We start from the raw sequence: 27,855 nt of genomic DNA, 5'->3' as shown, positions 1-27,855 counted from the left end.
ATGCCATTTAATAATGTGTACATTTATTTGTAGAACATGATGAAGAGGATTATGATGATGATGATGATGATGATGCCGCCGCCGCCATAGACACACAAATACAAGCAAGTGACCATGAAGAGGTTCCAATTGAAACTGTTTTACCGCCAAATCATCCAGCAAATACCACATATGATGCAATTGTAGCTTCTGAGGGAAAAATTGTGGAAGCAGAAAATCGTCGCCATTCTGACCTGATGACAGTGCTGGAAAGGATGATTGCACTGCAGGAAGAAACAGTTTCACAATTGGCACATCTCCACAGAGTCTTCATTGAAGTGCCTAAACAGTTGCAAAAAATCAACACCTCATTCGAAGCATTAGTTGTTCAGCAAACACAAGCTAATTACTTGAGAATGACTAATGTATCACAATTCAACATCAACACCTCACAGGCAGGATCTGTTCATGCTGGCCAGTTTTCACCAAATTCATCTGATCTTCATTCACCAGGTCCGAATGTTACCGGTCAAGTAGCAGACATTGCTGTGCAGGTTCCTGACGACATCCTACCGCTGCCATCTGTACAAATTCAGCAGCTGACACCTACAAAGGAGGCGACAAAAACAAAACAAGACACACATGAAACAGACCAACCATCACTTGTGCAGTGTCTACCAACTTGCTCACATTTGTCAGTGGGCACAAGCCCTGTCCGTGAACAGTCACTACCCAAAAGCCCTGTAGGTGAGTCACTGCCCAAAAGCCCTGTAGGTGAATCGCTGCCCAAAAGCCCTGTAGGTGAATCACTGCCCAAAAGCCCTGTAGGTGAATCACTGCCCAAAAGCCCTGTAGGTGAGTCACTGGCCACAAGCCCTGTAGGTGAACAGTCACTACCCAAAAGCCCTGTAGGTGAGTCACTGCCCAAAAGCCCTGTAGGTGAGTCACTGCCCAAAAGCCCTGTAGGTGAGTCACTGGCCACAAACCCTGCCCGTGAAGTGCCAGAGGCCACTCAAAGTGGCTCTGTTGTGGCTAAAGTTGGTGGCAAAAAAAAAAGGAAAATTCAAGAGACAACAAGCAGGCCTGTTACTCGCTCGCAAAAGGAAAAAAATAAATAAATTTTATAATTCACAAAATATGTCTTTGGCCTTGTTTTGTTGACTTCAGATTATCTAATTACTATTGTATGTATGCTGAAGACTGTGTTGTTTCCAAACTTTCAAGTATGTTCTTGTACACGTGAATTTTTGGAAATGTTAACACTCCTAATTAATGAATAGTGTTATAAATATTGATGTATTAATCGTCTGTTCAGTAATGGTCCACCAGGAGCCAGTTGCTAAGTTTAGAGAAGCTGCCATTGACTTTGCAGCAAAACATTGCATTTGGGTGTGTTAATTGATGTAATCATTGCATGTGCATATTATTTTCATGCAATTATAAAAGCACCTATTTAACTGCAAACATCTTTCTTGTACGTGTACAGCAGGATTTTGTGTTAAATATTACTTACCTTTGGTGGCCATTGTAATGTTGTCCTTTAATCATTTATGTGTTCTTGTTTCAAGAACATCTCTGAATTTATACTAATATATATGTAGTATGTATTGATATATGCACACACACACACACACACAGACACACACTGTGTGTGTGTCTGTGTGTGTGTGTGTGTGTGTGTGTGTGTGTGTGTGTGTGTGTGTGTGTGTGTGTGTGTGTGTGTGTGTGTGTGTGTGTGTGTGTGTGTGTGTGTGTGTGTGTGTGTGTGTGTGTGTGTGTGTGTATATATAGTACTATCTAAACTGGTATAGATGTATTTACAAAAAACATACACTTCATGCTTCCTTGTGAAAACACACTATTTTAATAATACAGGCCTAATGTTTGACAACTATACTAAGGGGCCTATGCAGAGAGCAGCGAATTTTAAAATTGGCGAATTTATTAAAAAGTAGCTTTTTTGGAGAGTTTTAATCTCCATATGCAGTAAAGTGCGAATTCTGCTGTTTAACATGGATGCGTGTGGCGAGTTTAAATTGGCGAGATGCGCGCTTCAGAAATGTGTTAAAACAAATTCGCGCCTTTTTTTTTCCCTTTGCAATGGCCGCGAGCGGCAGTTTTTTTTGGCGAGGGAAAACGGAGACAATCGCGCCATTTTATTGGCGCGAACAGCCGCTAGATGCCGTTCGCGCCTCTCTGCATACGGATATTTTTTAAACTGGCGAGATTGAGGTTCTCGCCAGCCGCGAGGCGAGTTTTACAAATAGAAAAGAAAAATTGGTGCGTTTTTCGGAACTCGCCATTTTCTGCTGCTTTCTGCGCGATTTTCTCCAAAAAATGGCGAATTTCGAAATAGCGCTGCTCTCTGCATAGGCCCCTAAGTGTGAGCCTCTAACATTATTGGGTGCAAACAAATGTTTATTACTTAATTCACTCATGTTTATCACCATTTAAATAGGTTTCATACAAGGCCTACTTACTGCCATCAATATGTTGTGTGTACTCCTGCAATATAAAAAAAATAACTATATATATATACATATATATACACACACACACACACACACACACACACACACACACACACACACACACACACACACACACACACACACACACACACTATACATATAGTACAATATACACTTTATATATATATATATTTATGAGAGAGATATATTTATATATATATATATAGATACACACGTATTTAAATTCATGCAGACAGGTAGTTAACCAGACTTTCAAATACACACAGAAATGTATGTGGGAAAAAAAACATTTCATTTTGCAGGTGTGTATTTACTGATATGGCTGTCTAAGCACTATTTTCACACAGTGCTCTTTGTTATTTTTCAAGAAAACTCAATGTTACTGAAATAAAAGTGTAGGAATGTTTTCACAAACGAGATAAAAAAATGATACATGTTTTTCCCACATTCGGCTATCACTAACCACAAAAGTTAAACCAATTAAAAGGACACATCCAATTGGCGTTTGAAATAAGGAGTAAAAGTAGTTACTTTTGTTGACCTTGAAAACGAAACACAGGAATTTGTTAGCCATTGAGCAGAATCATTTTGATGAGCAAAGAACACAGAACTGCACACATCTTTTGTGCTACTCTGACATGGCTGATGAATTCGTTAACAATATGAATCCACTCTTAGGTTATAAGTACATGGTTTCAGAAGCAATTTTGAACAGTCGCGGACACAAAGCGAGCACACGCCAAATCTATGATTTGATTCGAGCAAAATATCCTTATTACCAAGACCGTAGGCATGCGCGGAATTTTAATTCATGAATAAGATTCACTTTATCAACTAATGACTTTTTTGAACGTGTGCAGGATAAGCTAGAACACACCTATGGTTTCTGGAAGATTGCAAAGGAAAAGCATTTTACCCTGAAAGAGGGCACATATATTGTTGTGAAAGGCATATTTATTCCTAATGCCAATAGCAATGGATCCGCTACTACTGTTCCGTGTGAATCGATACCTGCTGCAATATCTGCACCCTCCATTCCTGAAACCCACATTGTACAAGAACAAAAGTACTATGATTATGTACCAAGCCTTTCAGCTGAAAATGCATTGGAATGGGAACCCGATGAAATGAACCTACCTCCCGACCAATTGTTTGAAGAAAGCAGTGGCGATTCCTATGAGCATTCATGGAGGAGATGTGTGTCATACTGGATTCAGCGGGTGGGTCAAGCGTGGATGAAAATGCCTTGCATTTCTGGAGCGACCAGTTGCAGCCAGACGAAGAGTTAATTCTAGAAGAATGGTAAATATAACAACCGTTATGCGTTGACTGTGCGTTTAAATGTTTTTTTTTTTTTTTTTTAACCACCATTTTCACTTTCAATGCGTGGATACAGCGTAACATTGCAGACTGCATAACATGTAGCGATCACAAAGAAATTGTTGCCGAATACAATATAGTATAACCTGAAAGAGTAGTACACATTGCTGACGGAATAAATATACGTACTTTCCTATCCCTTTAACCATATTAGCAACATTTTAACATAACTCTAACACATACCTGTTTTGTTATCATGCAACATTTAAAAGCGGGTCCACCACGTATGACGTGGGACCCTTGTCATGGCCCAAGGCGTCCTTAAAAAGGATTACGGATGTAAGTCCCGCCCCCAAGCGACGTGCGCGCCTCAAAGCCTATTGGCTGTCATGTTTTGTTATAGTAACGGTAACTGCAGTGTGTCATGTGTGCGGCTCAGTGTTTGTAGGCGTAAACTGGGCGTTAGCCGAATGTTAATTGAGTGGGAGGAGTGTTAGCGTGCGTTTCACGCTGGTTTAACATGACGTCACACGTATTGCATTTGCGCATTGTGTTATCGGCCGTCCTTTCTGTCCAAACATGTCTGTTTAAAAAGAATACAGATGTACTCGTTTAGAACGAATGTAGTTTCGTATTCATTGTATTTGAAATAAAGATTTTATGTTTAATGGTATTTTCAAGATGTATTGAACGCACAACGTACGCTTTGTTTTGCGCCTGCGCTAACAGTTAGTGCAGCCAAGCGTGAAGTGCGTGCGCACACTAAGATGTGCGCGCACATTTTTCAGTATACAGGCAACGTTCACATCATATACATAGTTATGCCTGCTACAAATTTAAAGAAACATTACATACTGATGTACACTTGTACTTCTAACATATAAGTGAGTGACGTGTGTATGTACACAATCATATAGAGCTGTGTAATGCGTTGTCACGGATACATATATAGTAAGGTGCCATATTTGACCATCATGTGTTTGCTGTATTTCAGAGATGTCGGGGAAGATACAATCGGATCAATGTATGATTTCAGAAGAGTCTACCTTTATATGAGATGATTGTGAGGAGGAGCCACCGACTACTATACTACATATGGAACTAATTTTATATTGCTTGCAGCGCTTATTAACAAACAATTAAAAATGTGATACCCTTATGCCTATATTGCATAAGCACTTAATTAACATAATGATGTTGCAAAATAGTGCCTCATGAATTTTTATTGAGTGTTCTTTAATGACTACTATCATTTTATGGCATGGTGTGTTTTATATATAACAACCATTCCCACTCTGCTAACACATTTGTGAATTCTATTGTGTAATGGAACGTATGACTGTCGAAACTATGTAACAATAATAATAATAATAATACTTATAATATGAGCATGTTCATGTATAGCGCTGCTAGTTGTACACAGCGCTTTACAGACACATTTTTCAGGCTGAGGTCCCTGGCCCGTGGAACTTACAATTTATTTTTTGCCGCCTGAGGCACAGGGAGATAAAGTGACTTGCCCAAGGTCACAAGGAGCCGACACCGGGAATTGAACCAGACTCCCCTGCTTCAAAATCTCAGTGCCAGTGTGTGTCTTTACTCACTGAGCCACTCCTTCTCCCAATGTAAAGGACACTTACAACCAACTAGCCATTTCTTGTTAAAAATCTCTTGTTACATGGGTATGTTGATAAAATGGTTTGGGACTGTAGCAAATAATGTTATTGGCCAGATGTTGTGGTCCCCTACAATGCATGATGTTCTGATTATGACATCAACATCATGTAATGAAGTACGTTTCTGTGTATATTTCATTAACCTAACTAACTATAGTTTACTGTGTTTATTAAACGTTCTAAAAATACATAGTATAGTCAATATGATGATATAAGCTACCATAATAAAGCTGGTGTTATCATTTGTCGGTGTTATACATGGATCCTACACAAATTGATACAGACACAAACAGTTGTCTTACAAAGTGTGTCTATGCTAATGTGCACGTGATTGACGTTACAATTGTGAGAATACTTGATAATTATCATCATGATAATGATGAAGTGACGTGATTTATATAGCAAAAATATTACCAACATTGTCATATTGGTAAATTAGAAATGCTAAATGACAGTAACATTTGCAACAAAATTGTGTTTTCTGTTAACAGTTTTACACTTGGTACATGTAGGACACATCCACACACGTGTGACTTATACATACACATGTCACAAATGTAAATTAATGTTGACTATTAATTCCTAGCATTAAAAAACACCTACATTGCTAAATATAAGATGTAGTACGCATTGTTGTGATTACAGGCATTCATGCATGGAGTGTTATGATCAGTCAATTTCATCCGTGATGAATGAGCTCCCGTAAGTAAACAAATAAGTACAGTTATCCCCTTGTCTCCAAACACATCAATATTACATTAATGGAATTTATAAGGAAACATACATAAAATGTGATGAAATGTGAGTAATCATTTTCTAATACAATGCACATGAAAGCTCAAGAGTAGCTAAATGCATATACATGATACAGAAAGTACATGTATGTTACATTTGTGTTAAAACCAATATGTAGGGTTTTTACTTCAAATAATTATAGGAAGATTGAGGTAGGCACATCTTATGAGAGATGTCAGCAAATATACATACCATGATCAGTCATACTGGAGATATACCTATAATGCAAAGGAACAATATATAAATTGCAAACATTGACATGCCATCTTCAGTACCGTAAACAACACAGCAAAGTGTGTATTTGGTGTTAAATGTGCAACACCATGTATATTTCATGACATTCAAAATGTAAATCAGGCTGGTGTACACATCATATGGATGTACATGTTACACTGCACCAATAACATTGTATGTAAGCATACTAGAAGCATGAATGAGTATGGGCATAATATGTGTATTGTGTTAGCATAAGGAACAACACAATGCTAAAATATTAGTGCTTTGTTACCCCAGTTGTATTCACATACACACAACTAAAGTAAAATTGAAGAGGGATTATATAACCTGTGCAACAATAACATACCGGTGCCACATCCCTTTGTGCACACAGCAGAGAGAAGAAAGGTGTGCAACCCATATTCATCTGTGTCCTACCAGAAGGGTATATAAAAAAACATTATTGTTAAGATAACATAATGTAAGTATAAAAGTAGAACTTGGAACAGATATGTTTTTACTTACAAGAAAAAAATGAATTGATGAGATTCTGGCGTGTCTGGCCACCACTGGCTGTTTGTTCATTTTCAGCAGCTACATGGGTGGGATGCTCGTCTACCACAGGCTCAGCTAGGTCTGACTGTACATTGTGCCTGAGTGCAACATTGTGCAAAATGCAACAGGCAAGGATAATATCAGACACTTTTTGAGGCTTGTATAGAAGAGCCCCACCAGTTCTGTCCAGACACCTAAATCTGGTCTTGAGTAGGCCAAATGTCCTCTCTATAACAGATCTTGTAGATATATGGGCTGCATTGTACCTGTCCTCTGCTTCAGTTTGAGGGTTTAGCACCGGAGTCAAGAGCCACGGCCTAATTCCGTATCCTGAGTCACCTATAATAAATGGAGCACACATAAGCTGACATTAGTGATCAAATTGTACAATGCCAACATTCCTAAATAAAAATGTGTTTTGTGTTATAACATGTAAATGTGTACTCACCCAGCAGCCAACCATGTTCAAAATGTCCCTCTTCGAACGCATGGAAGACTGAAGAGTTCCTCAGGATGGAGGAATCGTGACTGGAACCAGGGAATTTGGGTACCACATGCATTATCCTCATCGTCGCATCACATACCACCTGTACATTGAGTGAATGGTAGTGCTTACGATTGCGGTACACATGCTCACTCTGACTAGGTGCAATCAAAGCAACATGTGTGCAATCGATTGCACCCAGCACACATGGTATCCCTGCTATATTATAAAAGCCAGTCCTGACTTCCAGCCACTCTGTCGCCTCTGTAGGAAAATGAATATAATTCCTAGCGCGTCTATTGAGTGCATAGAGAAACTGGGTCAAGGCACGCGAGAATGTAGATTGCGAGACCCCGCCCACTATGCCCACAGTTGTCTGGTATGACGCGGAAGCAAGATAATGTAATGAGCACAGCATTTTAACAAGCCCAGGGACTGCACGACCTCTGGCTGTGAAAAATCTAAATCTCCCCTTATCTCCTGATAAAGAGATAAGATTGCTGCTGAACTCAAACGATAGCGACTTACAATCTCCTCCTCACTCATCCCATCTAACAGGGTTCTCTCCCTGTACAGACGCGGACGAGGCACAACTTGTCTCCTCTGTCTTCTCCTCTGATCTCCTGTCCCTCTACCTGTCCCTCGGCCTGTCCCTCTCCCTGTCCCTGTCGTATCCGCGTGACTGTCCCTGTCACTGTCCCTCGGTGTGTCCCTCCCTTGCCCTATATGATTCTCTTGATCATCAAGCATGTCATAGAAAAGAATGTTCCTCCGTCTCCTAAACAATCTCAACATTTTGAAATGAGTAGCTGTGAATGAGCAGGTAATGGGCGTCCTTTAAATAGGTATGTGATGATGTCAGGTGACATAGTAAAATGCAAGGTGTTACATTAACATAATAAAGTACTTCTGTGGCAAGCTGTGTGCAGTTCTTGTTATAAGTATTTGTTGTGTGTATTCTGCAGGGAATGATGATATTTGGCAATGATGTGACGTGAACCTTTGTAGAAACATTGCTTGCAAATAAATAGTTGCATGTGCAATGCATGTAACACTTGTGAACGCAACAGTCAGTCATGTAATTAGACAAAAAGGCTGAGATTGACGTGGGAAAAGTTTTGTGTAACATGTGTAATTAGGCATGTTATTGTGACATGTTGACAACAATGAATAGTCGTGTGCATATGCATGCATTTCTGTAATGAGGATAGTTGCTATAGAATGAGTTTACAAGGTGTCCCAATGCTGAATTACTGTACATGTGTGTATAAGTTAGGTTGAAGTGCTTGTAATTCTACGGTTACAATGTAAACATGCGATGTGATTGAGCGTCCAATAAGTGACGTCATGAAAATAGGGAGGACCCAAAACTAGATGTAAACATGAGAAGACAGATGTACATGAACGTTTAAAGATGCGTGTCACATTACAAGCATTGTGTAATGTAAAGGAACATGAATATATGGTGTATGTGTGACATGTGTGTCATGTGTAACATCATGTAAATAATTGTTGCTCAGTTCAGTAAAATGTGTGATATGATGTGAGGTTCTCCTTTAAGAGTTGAGTATAGTATTTTCCCTTGGCACATCATCACATGATGAGTAATGTGACCCGCAAATGCTGAAAACATGTAAAAGTAGAATGTTATGCAAATAATACACGTCAGCTGTGACACAATGCAGGGAATGCCCCCACACTGTAATGCAAATGACGTTTGTATTGTGAGCAATGAAACGTAAACAGTACTATACTGTTATACGTCCCCGCTCCATTGACTCCATTGATGTACAGAAGATTTTTTTTTTCTAAGTGCCGTTCCGGCAGCCTTAGCGATCGTTCTCCCCTCCAAACTGCCAACTTTAGTTGGCGGGAGAAATTGGCCATAACATCTCAATTTCGTAGTGCCGATCAGCCCCGATAAGCTGTTTTTTTTTGTTGAATACAGCCGATTTAAAAAAGTGGCGATCAGTGGCGAAAACAGGCTTATCGGCAGGCGAATGGCCATAACAAAATAATCGGCTCCGAAACCTGGCGAAATCAAGCACTTATCGGCGCTTACTGAATCTCAAACCCAATTTTGCCTATAAAATGGCGATAATTCCCTTATCAACGCTTACTGCATGAGGCCCATAGTCTCCAAAAACCAATGGTTATTTTTAAGAAAGCTAAGGCACTTTAAACCAAATTAGCACCCAGTGCATTACCTAAAACCATAAAGAAAGGAAACAGATGGTTATCCCAAGTAAAGGGTTTTTTTGGTTGTACCACTTGTACGGCATGTAAATATAGAGCTGATGATAAATTTGGGTTTGTGTCAAATATTTCCAAACAAAAATTCCAAATTAAACAACTCCTAACATGTAAGACAGATCACGTTGTATACCTCATACAGTGCCCGTGTTGGCTACAATATGTAGGCCAGACCACTAGGCCTGTTTGGACCCGTATCCTCGAACATATTGGTAATGTGAGAAGAGGTATCACCACACATTTTCTATCTAATCACTTTATTCAGAAACATCAGGCTGATACATCAGGCCTTAGATTTACAGTGTTAGAACAGGTGCTGCCACATTGGAAGGGTGGAGACAGAAGTATTGCACTGAAAAAGAGAGAAAGTTTTTGGATTTTCTCCCTTAAAACTCTCGTACCCCTAGGTCTAAATGTAGATTTTGAATTAAATGCTTTTCTTTAAATTTTTGGAAATGTTTGTACTCAATAAGTTTACCCTTAACATTGGCTTTATATGAGGAGTTTTTGATATATAAGGCACATGTATGCTGACTAAAGTTAAAATAAGAGTGTTGATGAGATAAAGTACTTATGCTGTTTATTACTAATTGTACTTTTTATTAATTCTGTATTTTTCTCATATTTCCGAGATTCATCAATCGCCGTCTGTCCTATATTCTCTCTATTAAACTAATGAGATTAGGGATATATTAGCGATTAATGTGTTTTACTGTTGAACATAAATTTGTATTATTTAATTTATTTAATACATCTATTATCATATTTTTTATCTTTTCCTTATGTTTGTAAAGGAGGATTTAGTATTATATTTTATCTTTATTTGTTTTAAGTGAAATGTATAAAGTTTACAGTATATTTTGTGTAATTTCTATGCCAGGGAAGGGACATTTAGCCTTTTTCCATTGGTAATAGAGGTTATTATCCATTGACCTAAAGGAGGATAGGTCATTGGTACTTTAGGGGGTATATAAAGAACCTTCTAATAGGTCACTGCTACTCCTGACGAAGCCGTCACTAAGAATGGCGAAACACGTAGAGCGTGACCCTCAGTGTATGATACAGAGGGAGAGAGCCTGCTGGGAAATTCCGCGATGCCAACTTCAATCGGCGGAGGCACCGGAAGTGACGTATCGGCCCCTGGTAGAGACGCAGAACGGAGACTTGCGGCGGCAGCGGCGGTGTGATGGGACTCTGAGATCGCTACTCGGTTACCACCTGTACCCCACCTCCTATGCTGTTATACTATTGGAATCCTGTAAGCCTCCAATTTTATTGGTGTTGGATAAATCGTTTTTGTTCATTTTTATCTGGGCTCTGTGTTTTTCTCTTCTGAGATTGATACTACCTCCTATTTTTGCTCCTATTTGCTATTGGACATTGCTGATACCATATAGTGTGTTGCCAATCCCATGTTGAGAGTTTTTACTCTACACTGTGTTTTGTTTTAACAATATTACACTATGGTAGTTTTATTTATTTTTCCTTAGGTTCTATCGCTCTCCTGGTTTTTCCTTTGTATGTATCATTATCCCCATGGTAACAAAGGTTGGGGCCCGCATACACCATCCCGCTATTTACGCCTCACAGTAACCTGGTAACTCCATTGAGGGGAGGGGGGGTTACATCTATAATATATTTTTACAAATAGTACTTCTTTACTTTTAGTAAAAAAATAATTGAGCATACATGTACTGTACCAAATGACTGCCACAGCTATAAAAAACATATTACATGACACAATCATATATAAAAATACTAGAATTAATAATATTATATAAAAGTTACAAAATAAATAATTTTAGCATTTGAAAATACTCCTTTGTTAAACTTTAAGTGTTCCCCAGAAAGAGAAAAACAATGTGAATTAGGTAACAAAATAATAATAATTATGTGTTTTGTTTATGTTTGTGTAAAGTGAGCTTATATTTTGAAAGATAGACAACATCAATAAATATGATCAACTTTTAATAATATAGCATTTTGTTTTGTAATAATAATTAGCAATGCACAAAATAGAATTCTAATGTTAGACTGTAGAAATAATGTACTCAAAAAACATAGGGGCCGATTCACTAAGCTACGTTAACTAGCGCTAAAATGGGTTCTATCGCTCGGCCGCAAAAGGCTGAAGCCATAAGCGCTATTCACTAAGGCTGTTTGGTGCGTTTACGGCCAGCCTTGGCTAAAAGGGCCATAGCGCGCGATCACTTCCCCCCCCCCCCCTGTTATCATGCTAAAAGTTATTTAGCACGATAACTATTATAAACAAAGCAGCCTGTAAGAACTGCATGGAGACGCTGCGTCTCAATGCACGGTTCTTACAGGCGATCGTGCTGGCCAAATATGATTTTTAATACTAGTGTACATGAGCAGGGGTCTCCTGAACTGAACCGCATTGGTTTCAGGTCTGAGGAACCCCTACTTCAGGAGATATAGGCCCCGTTATGGGGTGCCGGTATCCCCTGCAGAATTTAAATGTCCCGGTCACGTGACACGTGAAAGATGGCTGGCCTCACATAGTACGGTAGCCAATCAGAGCGTGGGAACTCCATCCCAACTCTGATTGGCTCAAGTAGACCATGTGACAGAGGCTTTGGGGAGAATGGATGTGACGTTATTGAAAGCCTGTCACATGGTACTTGAGCCAATCAGAGTTGGGATGTATTCCCCATGCTCTGATTGGCTACAGTACCATGTGAGGCTGACGATCTTTCTTTTCAAGATGTCATCTTAAAGGCAATTGAAGCACAGCCAATTCTGATTGGCTGTGCTTTCATTGCCTTTAAATGACGTCATCATTTTTGTTTTTGTCGGCCAAAACACCTGGTTTTCACGGCCCAATCAGGACCGTGAGAACCATATGACGAAAATGTGACGTCATAGGCCTTTAAAAGCCTATGTCGTCTCATTTTGAGGCTAGACGCCGAGGAGGAAAGACCTCCTATGAAGAAAGAAGACCAGGGCGTGGCGGATGAAGATAAGAAGACCCCGGAAGAAGACAGAAGAAGACAGAAGAAGACGGAGAAGACCCCCACAATGGATTACAAATAGAAAAAAGAAGATAAAAACACTTGTGGATGGTAATGGTTTTTTTTATTTTATGGTTACCTGGTTCCTGTTGTTGGATTAGTTGTGTGCTTCCGGTTCCCCTTGATTGCTGTGACTGGTTCATCTAATGGCAAGTAAAAAAATAAAATGTATTTTATTTTTATTTTACAGGTTTTTTGGATTTTTTTTCCTGACATCCATTTTTTTTTTTTATGTCCATTTATTTGGCCTGAATGTATTTATGTCACTATGGGTATACATACATATAGGACAAATCAGTGGTTGTATTGTATGCTCATTTTTAATGTGATTCAATTGTTTTTAATGCTCTTTTATTGCACCTGTATTTATGTCTGTAAACAATAGATGGACATACATACAGGTATAATAAAAACTTGTTGGCTTGCCTTGTTTGGATGTTTTTTTGAATTGCAATTTGCTGCTTTGTGTAAAAATGTGTTGCTCATGTACATTTAATTTTTGCAGATGTTTCGTTAAAGGCTGGTTGCTATAGATTATTTTAATGGCTTATTTTTGGAAGATATATTTTGTTTGATGGTTACTTTGACAGATTATTTTTCACAATGGTTTGTTTGTTGGATTTGAAGTGTGTAATTGATTTGTATTGTAATTGATTGGTGATTGGATTAATTGATGGTAAATTAATTGTGTTGATGCTTTGTTTTTCTTTAATGATTGTATTTGTATCTTGTTTGGATTAGTGTCTTTGATTTGGAGCATTGTTTGACATAGTATATATGATGCAAAGATTAATTGTATCATGTATTAATTGCCTGCAGCCAATACTCCTAAGCAGATATGCTTTTAGGTAGAAATGTTTCAAGTAGATATGAAGTTTAAAAAGGAAGACTATTGTCACTCATCTCATCTCTTCTCTTTCCTCAAGTACAGTAAAACCATATTCCAAATTGTCTGTCTGTCCTGATATCCTCCCCTGCTGTGTATTTAGTTCTATTTAGGTAAAACCATATTCCAAATTGTCTGTCTGTCCTGATATCCTCCCCTGCTGTGTATTTAGTTCTATTTAGGTAAAACCATATTCCAAATTGTCTGTCTGTCCTGATATCGTCCCCTGCTGTGTATTTAGTTCTATTTAGGTAAAAAAATATTCCACATTGTCTGTTTGTCCTAATATCCTCCCCTGCTGTGTATTTAGTTCTATTTAGGTAAAACAATATTCCAAATTGTCTCTGTCCTGATATCCTCCCCTGCTGTGTATTTAGTTCTATTTAGGTAAAACCATATTCCAAATTGTCTGTCTGTCCTGATATCCTCCCCTGCTGTGTATTTAGTTCTATTTAGATATGAAGTTTAAAAAGGAAGTTCAAAAAGAAGTGAAAAAGTGGACAACACCTACTGCTTCTGATTCCTGCTTTTGATCTACGTTGGAAAGGAGGATATCATCTATCCCAGACTGCACATCTCAACACTTAATTATTGCTGTGATGCCACCTTTATTTTTTATATTTGCTGTAACCTCACTTATTTTCAAATTATGCACTTCCTTCCACTAGTCTCCTTATGTCTCTAACTCTATTCATATATCTCCATCTCTCCTTTCTTCCCCACTTCTCAGTTCACATGAACTCCTTTCTTACCTTCGCCCTCTGTCACCACACATACACCCTGCACTAAAACACACCCCTACAAATCATCCTCACACATTCTCTTTCTTTTCATGCTTCTCCTCCTTGCTTCTGGGGATATCTCTCCCAATCCTGGTCCCTGCCTTATTTCTACTTGCTCTCGTCCTCGCCTCCCACATACAACTTCTACTCCTTCTGGTGTTAACCCCTCCAACCTCATACCCATCCCCTGCCACCCTCCCTCCTCTCTCCCATTCTCCTGTGCCCTTTGGAATGCATGCTCCCTCTCTAACAAGTTCCTCTCTGTGCATGACTTCTTTCTCTCTCACTCCCTGCTTCTCTTTGCTATAACTGAGACCTGGCTCACTCAGTCTGACTCTGCTCTGGAAGCTGACATCTCTTATGGTGGCCTTTCCTTCTCCCACACTCCGCGCCCTGATGGCAGGGGTGGAGGCGTGGGGCTCCTGCTCTCCTCTCTCTGCCGTTACCGAACCCTTCCTATTCCCCCTCTCTTGCTTTTCCCTCCTTTGAGGTTCACACAGTCCAGATCTTCTCTCCTCTCCCTGTCCATGTGGTGGTCATCTATCGCCCACCTACCTCTACTTATCCCCCTTTTGCCTTTCTCTTTCACTTTGAATCCTGGCTCTCTTTTTTTCTCTCCTCAGACTCCCCTGTTCTTCTCCTTGGGGACTTCAATTGCCACATTAATGACCCCTCTCTCGCTTGGGCTTCCCGCTTTTTTTCTCTAACCTCTTCTTTTGGCCTTCAACAGTGGACTGCAGCCAGCACTCACAAGGTTGGGCAATACTTAGACCTGGTTTTCACTAAAAACTTCTCTCTCTCCGATTTCTCCATTCCCCCTTTTCCTCTCTCTGACCATCATCTCATCTCATTCTCTCTATCTCGCTTCTCCACTTCTCCACCTCTGTCTACCCCCCGGTTTTGCAGAAACCTGCGCTCTGTTCACTTACCTGACTTTGAGTCCACTTTACACTCCTCCCTCTCCTCTCAGCTCTGCTCCAGACCCTGACAACCTGGTCAGGAACTACAACTCTGCCTTGTCCTCCTCTCTTGATCTACATGCCCCGCTTTCTCTCTGCCGCACTCGCCCATCTAACCCTTGACCCTAGTTAAATTCCCACATGCGCATGCTGCATTCCTCCACTCGTTCCTCTGAACGACTCTGGAGGAAATCTCATACTCTCGCAGACTTCCTTCACTACAAATTTATGCTATCCTGTTTCAACTCTGCCCTCTCGCAAGCTAAACAAGCCTACTTTTCTTCACTAATCAACATGCACAAGTCTAACCCACGCCGACTGTTCTCTGTCTTTGATACTCTACTCAAACCACCCTCAGCTGCCTCTCCTTCCTCCATCTCCGCTCAGGATTTTGCTGACTATTTTAAGGAAAAGGTGGAATCCATATGGCAGAACATCCCCTCTGTTTCTTCCTCCCATCCTACACTTCTTCCTAACTCTCCTCCTGCCTTCCTTGACTCTTTTTCCACTGTCTCAGAGGAGGATGTGTAGCTGTTGATCGCCTCTTCTCCCTCTACCACTTGCCCTCTTGACCCCATTCCCTCCCATCTCCTAAAACCTCTTGTTCCTACTATAATCCCTACGCTCACACACATTTTTAACTCCTCCCTCTGCTCTGGAACCTTTCCATCCTCCTTCAAACATGCAACAGTCATACCATTACTCAAAAACAGCAAGCTTGACCCTACCTGTCTTTCTAACTATCGACCTGTCTCCCTCCTGCCTTTTGCCTCTAAACTCCTTGAACGTCTTGTATTCTCTCGCTTGCTCCATTTTCTCAACACCTATTCTCTCCTAGACCCTCTACAATCTGGCTTCCGCACTCCTCACTCCACGGAAACAGCCCTCACTAAAATAATTGACGACCTCCATGCTGCCAAAGACAGAGGTCATTACACTCTGCTCATATTACTCGACCTCTCTGCAGCATTTGACACTGTGGACCACCCTCTTCTCCTTCACATTCTCCATACTCTTGGTATTCGGAACAAAGCTTTATCCTGGATCTCATCCTACCTCTCCCATCGTACTTTCAGTGTCTCTTCTGCTAACACCTCCTCCTCCTCTATTGATCTCTCTGTGGGGGTACCCCAGGGCTCTGTCCTGGGACCTCTTCTCTTTTCTCTGTATACACTCACTCTAGGTGACCTAATAACATCTTTTGGGTTTAATTATCACTTCTATGCTGACGACACACAAATATACTTTTCAACACCCGACCTTACACCTGCTGTACAAACCAAAGTTTCTGAATGTCTCTCTGCTATATCATCCTGGATGGCCCTCCGCCGCCTTAAACTCAACATGGCTAAAACAGAGCTCCTCATACTTCCTCCCAAACCTGGCCCTACTACCTCCTTCCACATTACTGTTGGAACTACGATCATTCACTCAGTAGCCCAAACACGCTGCCTAGGGGTCACACTCGACTCCTCTCTCACATTCGCCCCTCACATTCAAAACATTTCTAAAACCTGTCGCTTTTTCCTCTGCAATATAACAAAGATACGCCCTTTCCTCTGTTGCTCGACTGCTAAAACTCTGACTCAGGCCCTCATTCTCTCCCGTCTTGATTACTGTAACCTCCTGCTGTCCGGCCTTCCTGCCTCTCACCTGTCTCCCCTACAATCTATCCTAATCGCTGTTGCCAGAATCACTCTACTCTTTCCTAGATCTGTCTCAGCATCTCCCCTCATGAAATCCATCTCCTGGCTTCCGATCAAATCCCGCATCTCACACTCCATTCTTCTCCTCACTTTTAAAGCTTTACACTCTTCTGCCCCTCCTTACATCTCAGCCCTAATTTCTCGTTATGCACCATCCAGACTCTTGCGTTCTTCTCAAGGATGTCTTCTTTCTACCCCCTTTGTATCTAAAGCTCTCTCCCGCCTTAAACCTTTTTCAATGACTGCCCCACACCTCTGGATTGCCCTTCCCCTCAGTACCCGACTAGCCCCCTCTCTACCCACCTTTAAGACCCAACTTAAGACACACTTGCTTAAACAAGCATATGAATAGCACTGTGGATATTTTGAACACATGATACATAAAGCTTGGCCCCCTGCAGACGCACTTACCAGAACTTCCTCCTACTGTCTCTGTACGTTCTCCCTACCTACCAATTACACTGTAAGCTCCTTGGGGCAGGGACTCCTCTTCCTTAATGTCTAAAGCACTTATTCCCATGATCTGTTATTTATATTATCTGTTATTTATTTGATTACCACATGTATTACTGCTGTGAAGCACTATGTACATTAATGGCCCTATATAAATAAAGACATACAATACAATATAATACAATGTACACATTGTCAAATTGAGTGTTTGTATTTTGATTTATTAGATATTGATTGAGCTTGGTGCTGTTGGATATTTGGAGAGATTTGTATTTGGCCATGTACAGTATTTATTTGTATATTGGTTAATCATGCATATACAGTATATATTCTAATACATATATATAATATATATATATATATATATATATATATATATATATATATATATATACCGTGTTCGACAAACCTATACATTTGCACGTCCCGGGCGAGTGGATTTAACATCTTGGCGAGCTCCTATTGGCCCAAGCAGCACACGTGTGGTACTAGGTGGCGAGTAGATTTTTTTGTTCGGCGAGTAGATTTTTTGGTGATTTGTCGACCACTGTATATATATATATATATATATATATATATACACATGATGAAGCCACTGTACAAATAAATGGGTGAAGGGTGGGTATCGGGTCAGGGTGGCTTAACCCCTTAATGACTGTAGCGGTTAATAACCGCTAAGGTCATTAAGGGGTTAGAGGACATTAGTTTGGCACTTTTTCTTATTTTGTATATTTTTCAACACCCCAGTGTATGGACGGGGAGGAAGATGCAGCTGGCCTTCATCGTGGGTGCCGGACAAGGGTGAGTACAAAATATATTTAATGTATTTATTGTATTAATATATATTTAATGGGCAAATGCATTATTATCCATATGTGGATAATAGTAATTTTGCACATTAATGTAGTGTATTTGTTAGGGTACGGAGGTATTTTTTTACAGTATTGTTTAATTTTTGGGGGCACACCATTGGTACCGTAGGCCCTCGGACACCCCCGGACACCCCCAGATGCCCCCGCGAGACCCTCGGACACCCCTGCGGGCCTTTTGTATGGATGGCGTGCCAGCAAAAAGGTAAACAAAGAAATATTTTCTAAGTCCAGCTTTTTTTGCGCCTGCCTTTTACTGGCGCGTTTGTTTGGCGCGTTTTTTAAGGCCGATTCACTTAGCGCTGCTTAGTGAATCGGTAGTAATGGCAAAAATCAGTGCAATAGGCTGATCGTGCGCATTTTGCGCCGAGGGCCAAAAAAATACCTTTTAAGAGCGATAAAGTGCAGTTATCACTGCTTTGTGAATCTCACTGGAGCCTTATCAGGCTTAAAGGGTACTTTGCTCTCTTAAAGCCACTTAACAGAGCTTAGTGAATCGGCCCCATAGTAGTGCACTCAAATTTAGAATTATCAAATCCCCCCCCAAAAAAATATGGGTATAATATCCCAATAAAGAACCCCCCCAAAACCTGGAGTCCAACTAACTGACAGCAAAATTGTAAGGGAAGAATTCAGCAAAAAAAAGAGTCTGCACTCAGCCATGTAGTTGAAAAAATTTATATTTTAGAAAGTACAAGTCAAGAGGTTCCAAAATCACTATACTGCAAATAAAAAAAGAGATACAGTACAATATAAATGCAATATAATATAATAAAAGGTTTATCCTGAAGATGTTGAGGATTTTTCAGGTGTGTCGGCACTTTTGCACTTTTTTTATTTAGTATTGCATCTTTAGTCTTTTTTGAATTGTGTTATTTTGATTTTAGTACTTCTTGCCTTGTGAATTCTTAAAATACAAAAGTAGGGGAAGGGGGAAGGGGATGGAGACCCTCGCATCAGCCTGTAATATGTAGTAGAGTAAAGTCAACAACGGTGCAACAAGGGGAGGGGACAGAATTATTACTAGGAGACAAAGACACCCAATGGACAGCACTCGTTGTGTATGATGATGTAATGGTGAGTAACTTAAAAGTATAATACTTTATTAATACTAATTAAAATTAATGTCAAAAGCGTTGAAATCAATGAACAACTGACAATGGTAACAAAACACACAAGACAGACAGAAATCCACAATACTAAAACTGAAACCTAGGGGGAGGGAGAGGATCTAACCAATCTGCTAAATAGCAGAGAGAAGCTCACATGAACACAGTAATTAACCCCCTAGTTCAGCAATGATAAAGTTAAAAGGCCTGTAAAGTAGATACAGGTAACGGTGGACTGACCATGCACATGTATATACTTAAATGCTATACAGAGTATATAACAGTTGAATGAGAACTCACTAGTGCTTAGAATCGTATAGCCATAGAAAGCAACAATGGTCTAATATGTCTGGTATTGAGGGACCCCTACATAGAGGGTCCAAACATACCAGAAATAAGCCTAACAATTCACAGATACAAATAGTTGTCAAAATTGTCATGAATAGTATGCACAAGAGCTCACAAAGTGTGATACTTAGCTCTGGGGCACGGATCTAGTCTGTATCCAGTTATAGCCCCCTAGTTCAAATGTGCCACTATAGCAAGCTTAATCAAAGGCATCAGACATAAAATAGTGAGCAAACACACACAGGTGGCAGAGGGGGGGAAGGGATAAATCCAATGCAGCGATTGTAATCAGCAGTTACACAGGAATACTCAGGGTAGAATAATGGTGTATACACAGTATCCCTTTCAAATGTACCGAGCCATCGTCATGGCTCACGAAACAAAGTAACGCTGGAAATAATTAGATGCTGTGAATCCAGCATGCAAAGGCATCATAACATTTACAATCTAGTAATTAAGCATACATTATGTCCCTTCACGCGTAAACCGGCACTTAGCAGTGCCTCTCACCCTCTGACCGGCATGTAAGCGTCATGACGTCAGTCCTATAGCCGCCACCCACCGGTCAGAGGGTGAGAGGCACTGCTAAGTGCCGGTTTACGCGTGAAGGGACATTATGTATGCTTAATTGCTAGATTGTAAATGTTATGATGCCTTTGCATGCTGGATTCACAGCATCTAATTATTTCCAGCGTTACTTTGTTTCGTGAGCCATGACGATGGCACGGTACATTTGAAAGGGTTACTGTGTATACACCATTATTCTACCCTGAGTATTCCTGTGTAACTGCTGATTACAATCGCTGCATTGGATTTATCCCTTCCCCCCCTCTGCCACCTGTGTGTGTTTGCTCACTATTTTATGTCTGATGCCTTTGATTAAGCTTGCTATAGTGGCACATTTGGACTAGGGGGCTATAACTGGATACGGACTAGATACGTGCCCCAGAGCTAAGTATCACACTTTGTGAGCTCTTGTGCATACTACTCACGACAATTTTGACAACTATTTGTATCTGTGTATTGTTAGGCTTATTTCTGGCATGCTTTGACCCTCTATGTAGGGGTCCCTCAATACCAGACATATTAGACCATTGTTGCTTTCTATGGCTATACGATTCTAAGCACTAGTGAGTTCTCATTCAACTGTTATATACTCTGTATAGCATTTAAGTATATACATGTGCATGGTCAGTCCACCGCTACCTGTATCTACTTTACAGGCCTTTTAACTTTATCATTGCTGGATTAGGGGGTTAATTACTGTGTTCATGTGAGCTTCTCTCTGCTATTTAGCAGATTGGTTAGATCCTCTCCCTCCCCCTAGGTTTCAGTTTTAGTATTGTGGATTTCTGTCTGTCTTGTGTGTTTTTTTACCATTGTCAGTTGTTCATTGATTTCAACGCTTTGACATTAATTTTAATTAGTATTAATAAAGTATTATACTTTTAAGTTACTCACCATTACATCATCATACACAACGAGTGCTGTCCATAGGGTGTCTTTGTCTCCTAGTAAGAATTCTTAAAATATACATCTTTTTTTAACTACTGTATATGACTATGTGCAGTGTTTTTTCTTGATCTCATCCCTTACTATTTTGCTTTCCGACTGAGGAAACCAGACATGCTGATAATATTAAAAAAAGTTACGGTTCTCCTCTCTTGCATTAAAGTAAAATAATTGCCTGGTTACCTGATGATACATATTGCATAATATTTCACTGCAATGGATAAAAAGAACTGCCAGATATTGGCAGTAGGGAGCCGTCCCCTGAATAATGGCTGGGGGCTGGCACCAGGTCAGACAGAAAGTCTGCACCCCAGGTGACTGTCCATCCGTTTGGTCTTGCTATGTGAAAACTAGTAAGCATAGCTTCCCCACACATAGCCAGGCGTGAAAAGTGACTAGGGCTATAGGGGCTTACGAGTAGAGATGGGCAAAAAAAAAGCTGATTCCTTTGGTCCTCAGATTTCCACAGATCAGTCTCAAAAAGGCAGATCCAGTTTTTCTTTTTCTATCACTGGCAATCGACATGACGGATTAATAATTTAAACCAAAAATGTTATCCAGAGATGAAGCAGAGAGGAGCCGAGGAATATAAAGAGAGGTACAGGCTCAAGCTGGAGTCATTTGTTGCAATGTTTAGCTTTGGGTTGGTTAAGCTGTGCGTTGCTGCGCATTATAGCGTAAAAATGTTAAAAAAATGTTTACCTAATAGTTTTTGCATTAACCAGCAGTGATTCACTGGTCTTTCAGTGAAGTGGGCTCTTGCCCTTGTCCGGCACATGATATTACTGTGATTGAAGGCACCACCTTGAGAAAGGTCCCACTGGGGGAACGAAACGTCGTTTTATGTGTCTTTTTTTTTCAATACAAAAACTTGTGATCAAACTTACCAGAGTGCTGTCTCCTGATCTCGTGCTTCAAACGGTATCATATGGTTTATTATTGCTTTATGGGACAAGCACCCATTTTTTCTACTTGCAAGTGGAGTGCCGGCTGCTTCTGTGGATTATATATATATATATATATATATGTATATGTATATATGTATATGTGTATATATATATATATATATATGTGTATAAATATATATGTGTATATGTATATATGTGTGTATGTATGTGTGTGTATATGTATATATATATATGTATATGTATATATATATATATACAGTATATATATGTATATATATATATGTATATATATATATATATATGTATATTAGGTTAGAACACACAGAGATATCGCTCAACACTTACATAGGTATTGTCCTAAACACTGTTAGTAAGTCAATTATTGTAAGACTGAACAGTGGTGCTAAAGATTAATAGAGATATACAAACAACAAGAGGAAAGCAACCTTTAAATAGCACACGGACATAAATGAAAGTATAACAAAAATGATATTTATTCAGGTGGTTAAAACAGGGATGAAAGTTAAAAGAAGAGGGGGGCTCAGCGCTGCCTAAACATATTGGACATGGAGGCAAGGGTCATGTAAAGATAAAAATTCAAGACACATACAGGGTGTAGGTGGCTATATCTAAGCACACCTACGTGACAATATATATATATATATATACAGTAGAGAGAGAGAGAGAGAGTTATTATTAGTTTTGATATTGCTGTGGACATTTTTGTCAAGGACAGTCATGGATAATATATCCAGTGCTGTACTGCAGCTTTATTTTCTATCATAATTCTCTACTTGAACATTATTGGCGAGCATAGATGGTTGCTTAGTTACACTATTAAAAAATAGCTGGTGTAAAAAATTATACCATGTTATTTACGTAAACAAAAGTGGGACCCATCTCAACTATTAATTAAAAACCAACAGACGGCAGGCATTTTTAACCTGCTTTGATTGATTGGACTTTCAGTGAAGTGAATTTGTCTCTGTCCCTCATGCTGGACATGTTACTGTGATTGGAGTATATCAAGTGAATATATAGCAGCAGTTATTATTAGTTTGCATATAACTGGGTAAATAATCTTATGGTCTTTTGAATAAATATTTGGAAGGTTGGTGTACAGTAGAGGTGGGGGAAGAAGACGGCAACATAATTTTTGTGAAAGACGTTGTGGTGATGGTGGTGATGGTGGTGACATTGGTGGTAATTAATCTGATAACATGAAATCAGTTAAAAGTAATGCTGTTGATACTGGTGATGATCCAGCTACAACTAGCACTCAAAGTCACAGTAAGTAATAGCAGAAGGACAATAATGTCGCTGGCAATGAATCGCATTAACAACAATTTCACTACAGAAGGCCCATTTCCAAACACCTCCTGCCCCCTCTCCCACTCCTCTAGTTGACAACAATGAACTTTCAGTTAAGTTCAGATATAGAAAGGGAACTGAAAGAGAAAGTTCAAGTCATCCGGCTAAGTCCCTACCGGTAGCTAGTATTTCTGAAACTAAAATGGATAATGTTTGTGGAAGCATAATATTGAGAATAATCATAAAACTGTCAGTACTACTGAGAAAAAAACAGCTCACCACTGAAAATATATGATGTGCTGCTTTGTTCTTCTATCTATCTACAACCACCACCACCCCCATCACCACTACCAATGACACCAATGCCAGCTTCTGTTGTGCCTAAGGCTGCTGACAGTGCCAACAACACACCAACTATTAATTCATTTTCAAAAGGCTTATCCTTCTTGTCACAATCCAAAAAAAGCAATTAGTGCCGAACATGTTCTGACATTGATGTTACTAGAATCTGAAGAGCTGCTAAAACAGTCTGATGTTGAAGAGGGAGAGTCACAAATTCAATCACAAGGACTTGATGACTTTGAGGAGCAGGGGGGTGTACATGATGATTCCTTCAAATATTACTTGTTATGATAAATGAGGATTCTAGTGATGAGTGAGATGTTGCTGATGCTGTTAAAGAATGTGATTTAAGTGACACTGGTGGTGGTGTTGATTGTGCACTGGGCAATGAAGATAAATATGATAATATTTCAGATAAAAGTGATGATACTGTGATCGATCTTCAATATTGTAAAATCCAGATTCAATGACAAGTAAAGCAATCAATATAATCAGGGATGATAATAATAATCACCCTGTATATTCATTGTTTAATAAACAGAAGCAGTCAACAACATCATGTACATTGATTTTGATGCTGATGAAGAGGAAGGAAACAACACACTCTTTTACAGATACGTCATCATCATTCGACAATTGGTGGTTCCGGTTGTTGTGATGACGATGTTGAGGATGATGTTGACCTCCCAGGGCCAACATCACCTGCACCACAACATAAATGATTACATTCACAAGTTCATCCAAACACATACTACCCACCCCAATTCCATTCATGGGGTCCCCCCCCCGCATCACAGAACCCTTTGGCCCCAGATCAAGCCCTTACACTTGGACAACTGGGAGCCTTCATGGGACCCTGCTTAATACTGAGATTGGCATGAACAACATGCTAGGAAGGATACAAAAAATCTATGACCTGCTTTGCCGGCGAAGAAGCGCCGGTCTCTCACATGAGGATAACGGACACAACCCATTGACCTGCGACAACAGACATGGACAGCAAACAGCACATAGGGAAAAAGATGACAGTAGCAGAGCCCAGAGAAGCAGGGAGCTGGATTTCCCCACTGTAGGATCCAGTGGGTATAATCCCATTTCGCTGTCACACGACAATCAAGCTTCCCACAACAGTGGCTAAAAAGGCCAGCTTAAGTGGTAAATATGTGGATTATACAAATTAATGGGGAAGGATACATAGGATAAGAAGGAAATGCAAATAACAGGGGAAGGGAACACACCAAGAGACAATAAGTAATGGAATATAGATAAATGATTAAGCAGTTTTCTGATACTCAGGAACTGTTGCTTAGAGAAATACCCTGACCAGTGCATTAACATACTGAAATACATAGATCAAATACACTCTACACACAAAACATATGGGGGAGCGATAGTATGGAGGACGTGCAGATGTAGCCAGCCTTACAGTTTTCAGTGCCACACAAAACAAAGTGTAAATCCCCAACATGTATTTGCATGTTTTGCAGCCCTGTGACTGCGACTACAATCTTCTTACGATAATACAATCTTCTTCAACTGACATATTCTTCTGGCAGTCTCTTTTAAAGTTTAACCTGTTAAATAATTGAGAAGAAATAAGTGCATTAATTACACCGTTCTGCTGTGTTGGAACACATGTGCGTGTGCTATGAACTGTATGGATGGAATGCACATGCACTTAATTGAATTTGTGTGCATGTGCAGGAGAGGTATTGCCAATTTAATGAAATGCATACCAATTACCTTAATTATCCATTCTAATAATAATAATTGTTTGTTCTTGTATAGCGCTGCTAGTTTTGCACAGCGCTTTACAGAGAACTTTTTTCATATGCAGTCCCTGCTCTGTAGAGCTTACAATCTGCTTTGGTGCCTGAGGCACAGAGAGATAAAGTGACTTGCCCAAGATCACAAGGAGCCGACACTGGGAATTGAACTAGGCTCCCTTGCTTAAAACTCAGTGCTAGTCAGTGTCTTTACTCACTGAGCCACTCCTTCTCTCTGGATGTGTTATTATCCATTATCACTGGATGTGTTTCCTACACGAACAAGGTGTTGACGGTGATCATCCTGCTGAATCTGAAAAATGGATGAAAACAAGAATTCACCAATGACAAAAAAAAATGACTGCATTAAAAACTGTGTATGCATTCAAAAATTTCATTTTTTAGTAATCAGTTTCATTCACTTATTAGTCGAGCCCACAGTTGCAAGGGTTCCAGCCCAGGATTTGGCTGGAACCTGTCCTTACTTGGCTGCTGTGGACATCTTGGTTGCTCTCAAGCTTCCTCCTGAACTTTATTATTGGCTGCACAAGTTCAGGGGCTTAAATAGCAGCCAGTGACTTCCATCTTCTGCCTGAGCATTGTATACGTTTCCCTGTGTTCCTGGCCACCTTGGGTTCTAGTTGCTGAACCTTCCATGTTCATGAGCTGTACCTGTTCCTGAGGCTAACTTGTTGCTGTGGCTAGCCTGTTCCTGAGGCTAGCCTATCCCTGTGGCTTCCCTTTTCCGGATGCTAGCTTGTTCATTTTGAATCCCTGTTGCTGACCCTGGACCATTCCCCCACCTCGCTGCCTTCCGCCTGCCCTGACCTTTTGCCTGTTGCCTGGACTCTGCACATCTGCCACCTGCCTGACCCTTTGCCTTCTTACCAACTATGGATACTCTAACAGGACTCTGTTTCTGGGCTCTGGTCGGTTAATTGTAATCCCTACCTCAGCCCTGCAGATCCGCTTCCTGATCAGAGACGAGCACGTCACAACTGTCCAATGATGCTGTAAAATTCCATTTTATCCAAGTCTTGAAACTCAGTAGTATATATATACTGGTTTCCATGTTTATCTAAAATAGCTATCCTCAAATTTCTTAGAATAGTCTTCTTACAATTGGAGCCATCAAAGTTAATCTCTGCTCCACTCAACATAGCATTCAAAAGTCACGTGGTGTTGGGAGATTAGCTAGGAAAATTGACTTGGCTGTCCTCTGATTTGTGAAACATAGCTTTGCAAAGTTTCCCCTGGTATTATTGGAAGTGGGGAATCAATTACTGGATCCGCAGTGATACCGATGAGTCTCTGCTTCCATTGTGCCAAAGGTGCACTTTGGAAAACAGGCACAGGTAACTGCTCCGGGATGCAACTTTCCTGCAGGTTGGTCCCTGAAGCATGGGCGCTCATATTCACAAAGTTATCATCGCTGTACAAATTGTTGTTTGCGCTTCCTACCAGCTAGGTATTGCACAAGGGTGGGGTGGGGGGAGGGGGGGGTGAGGGGAGAGAGGTTTCCTCCCTGATGTCTTGCTCTCTCCTGCTGTTGTGTACCTATAATCAAATGGTGACCCACCATGTCCCTCGCTATTTGGTCCACCCTCTATAAAAGATGTTACATTTGTCTTTCCATTGTGTCTCTGCTCCAGATGCTATGACAGTCTGGGGAATGATGAAGGGGGTCCTAGATGAGGAGAGCAGGGACTGAGTTGGGCTGAACTGGGTCCGGGGTGAGTTGAGCAGGGTCTGGACTTTGGATGAAAAGGATCCAGGGTGAGGTGAGCAGGCTCCGAGGTGAGGTGAGCAGGGTCTGGACTTTGGATGAAATGGTTCCAGGTGAGATGAGCTGTTCTGTAGGTGATTTGTGCACAGGTACACACACACACTTACTCTCCCCCTCTCACTTACACACACTTTCTCCCTCCCACTTACACTCCCACTTACACGCATACACACTACTTTAAGGGAGCTGCTTGCTCTTACCTGATACTTCCTCTCCCTCCTGCCAGCTGGAAGTTGATGCAACTTCCAGTTCCAGTGCCAACAGGAGCAGGGAGAAGAAAGATAGCAGCAGAAACCGGACGGCTGCTGGTGCTGAG

General features: G+C 40.4%; 1 protein-coding gene across 1 annotated transcript in view; it reads left to right on the top strand.

The window, feature by feature from the left end:
• Positions 1 to 24,457, top strand: part of LOC142492376 (uncharacterized) — a 62,965-nt gene extending 38,508 nt beyond the window's left edge. The window contains exons 7-8 of the mRNA XM_075595023.1: positions 34 to 726; positions 24,327 to 24,457. Coding sequence (XP_075451138.1) covers positions 34 to 726; positions 24,327 to 24,457 — 824 coding nt within the window. The remainder of the gene's footprint in view (positions 1 to 33; positions 727 to 24,326) is intronic.
• The last annotated feature ends 3,398 nt before the right edge of the window (positions 24,458 to 27,855 follow it).

Source organism: Ascaphus truei, chromosome 4, assembly GCF_040206685.1.
Source record: "Ascaphus truei isolate aAscTru1 chromosome 4, aAscTru1.hap1, whole genome shotgun sequence".
NCBI classification, from domain to species: Eukaryota; Metazoa; Chordata; class Amphibia; order Anura; family Ascaphidae; genus Ascaphus; species Ascaphus truei.
This window is presented reverse-complemented; position numbering and strand designations above follow the sequence as displayed.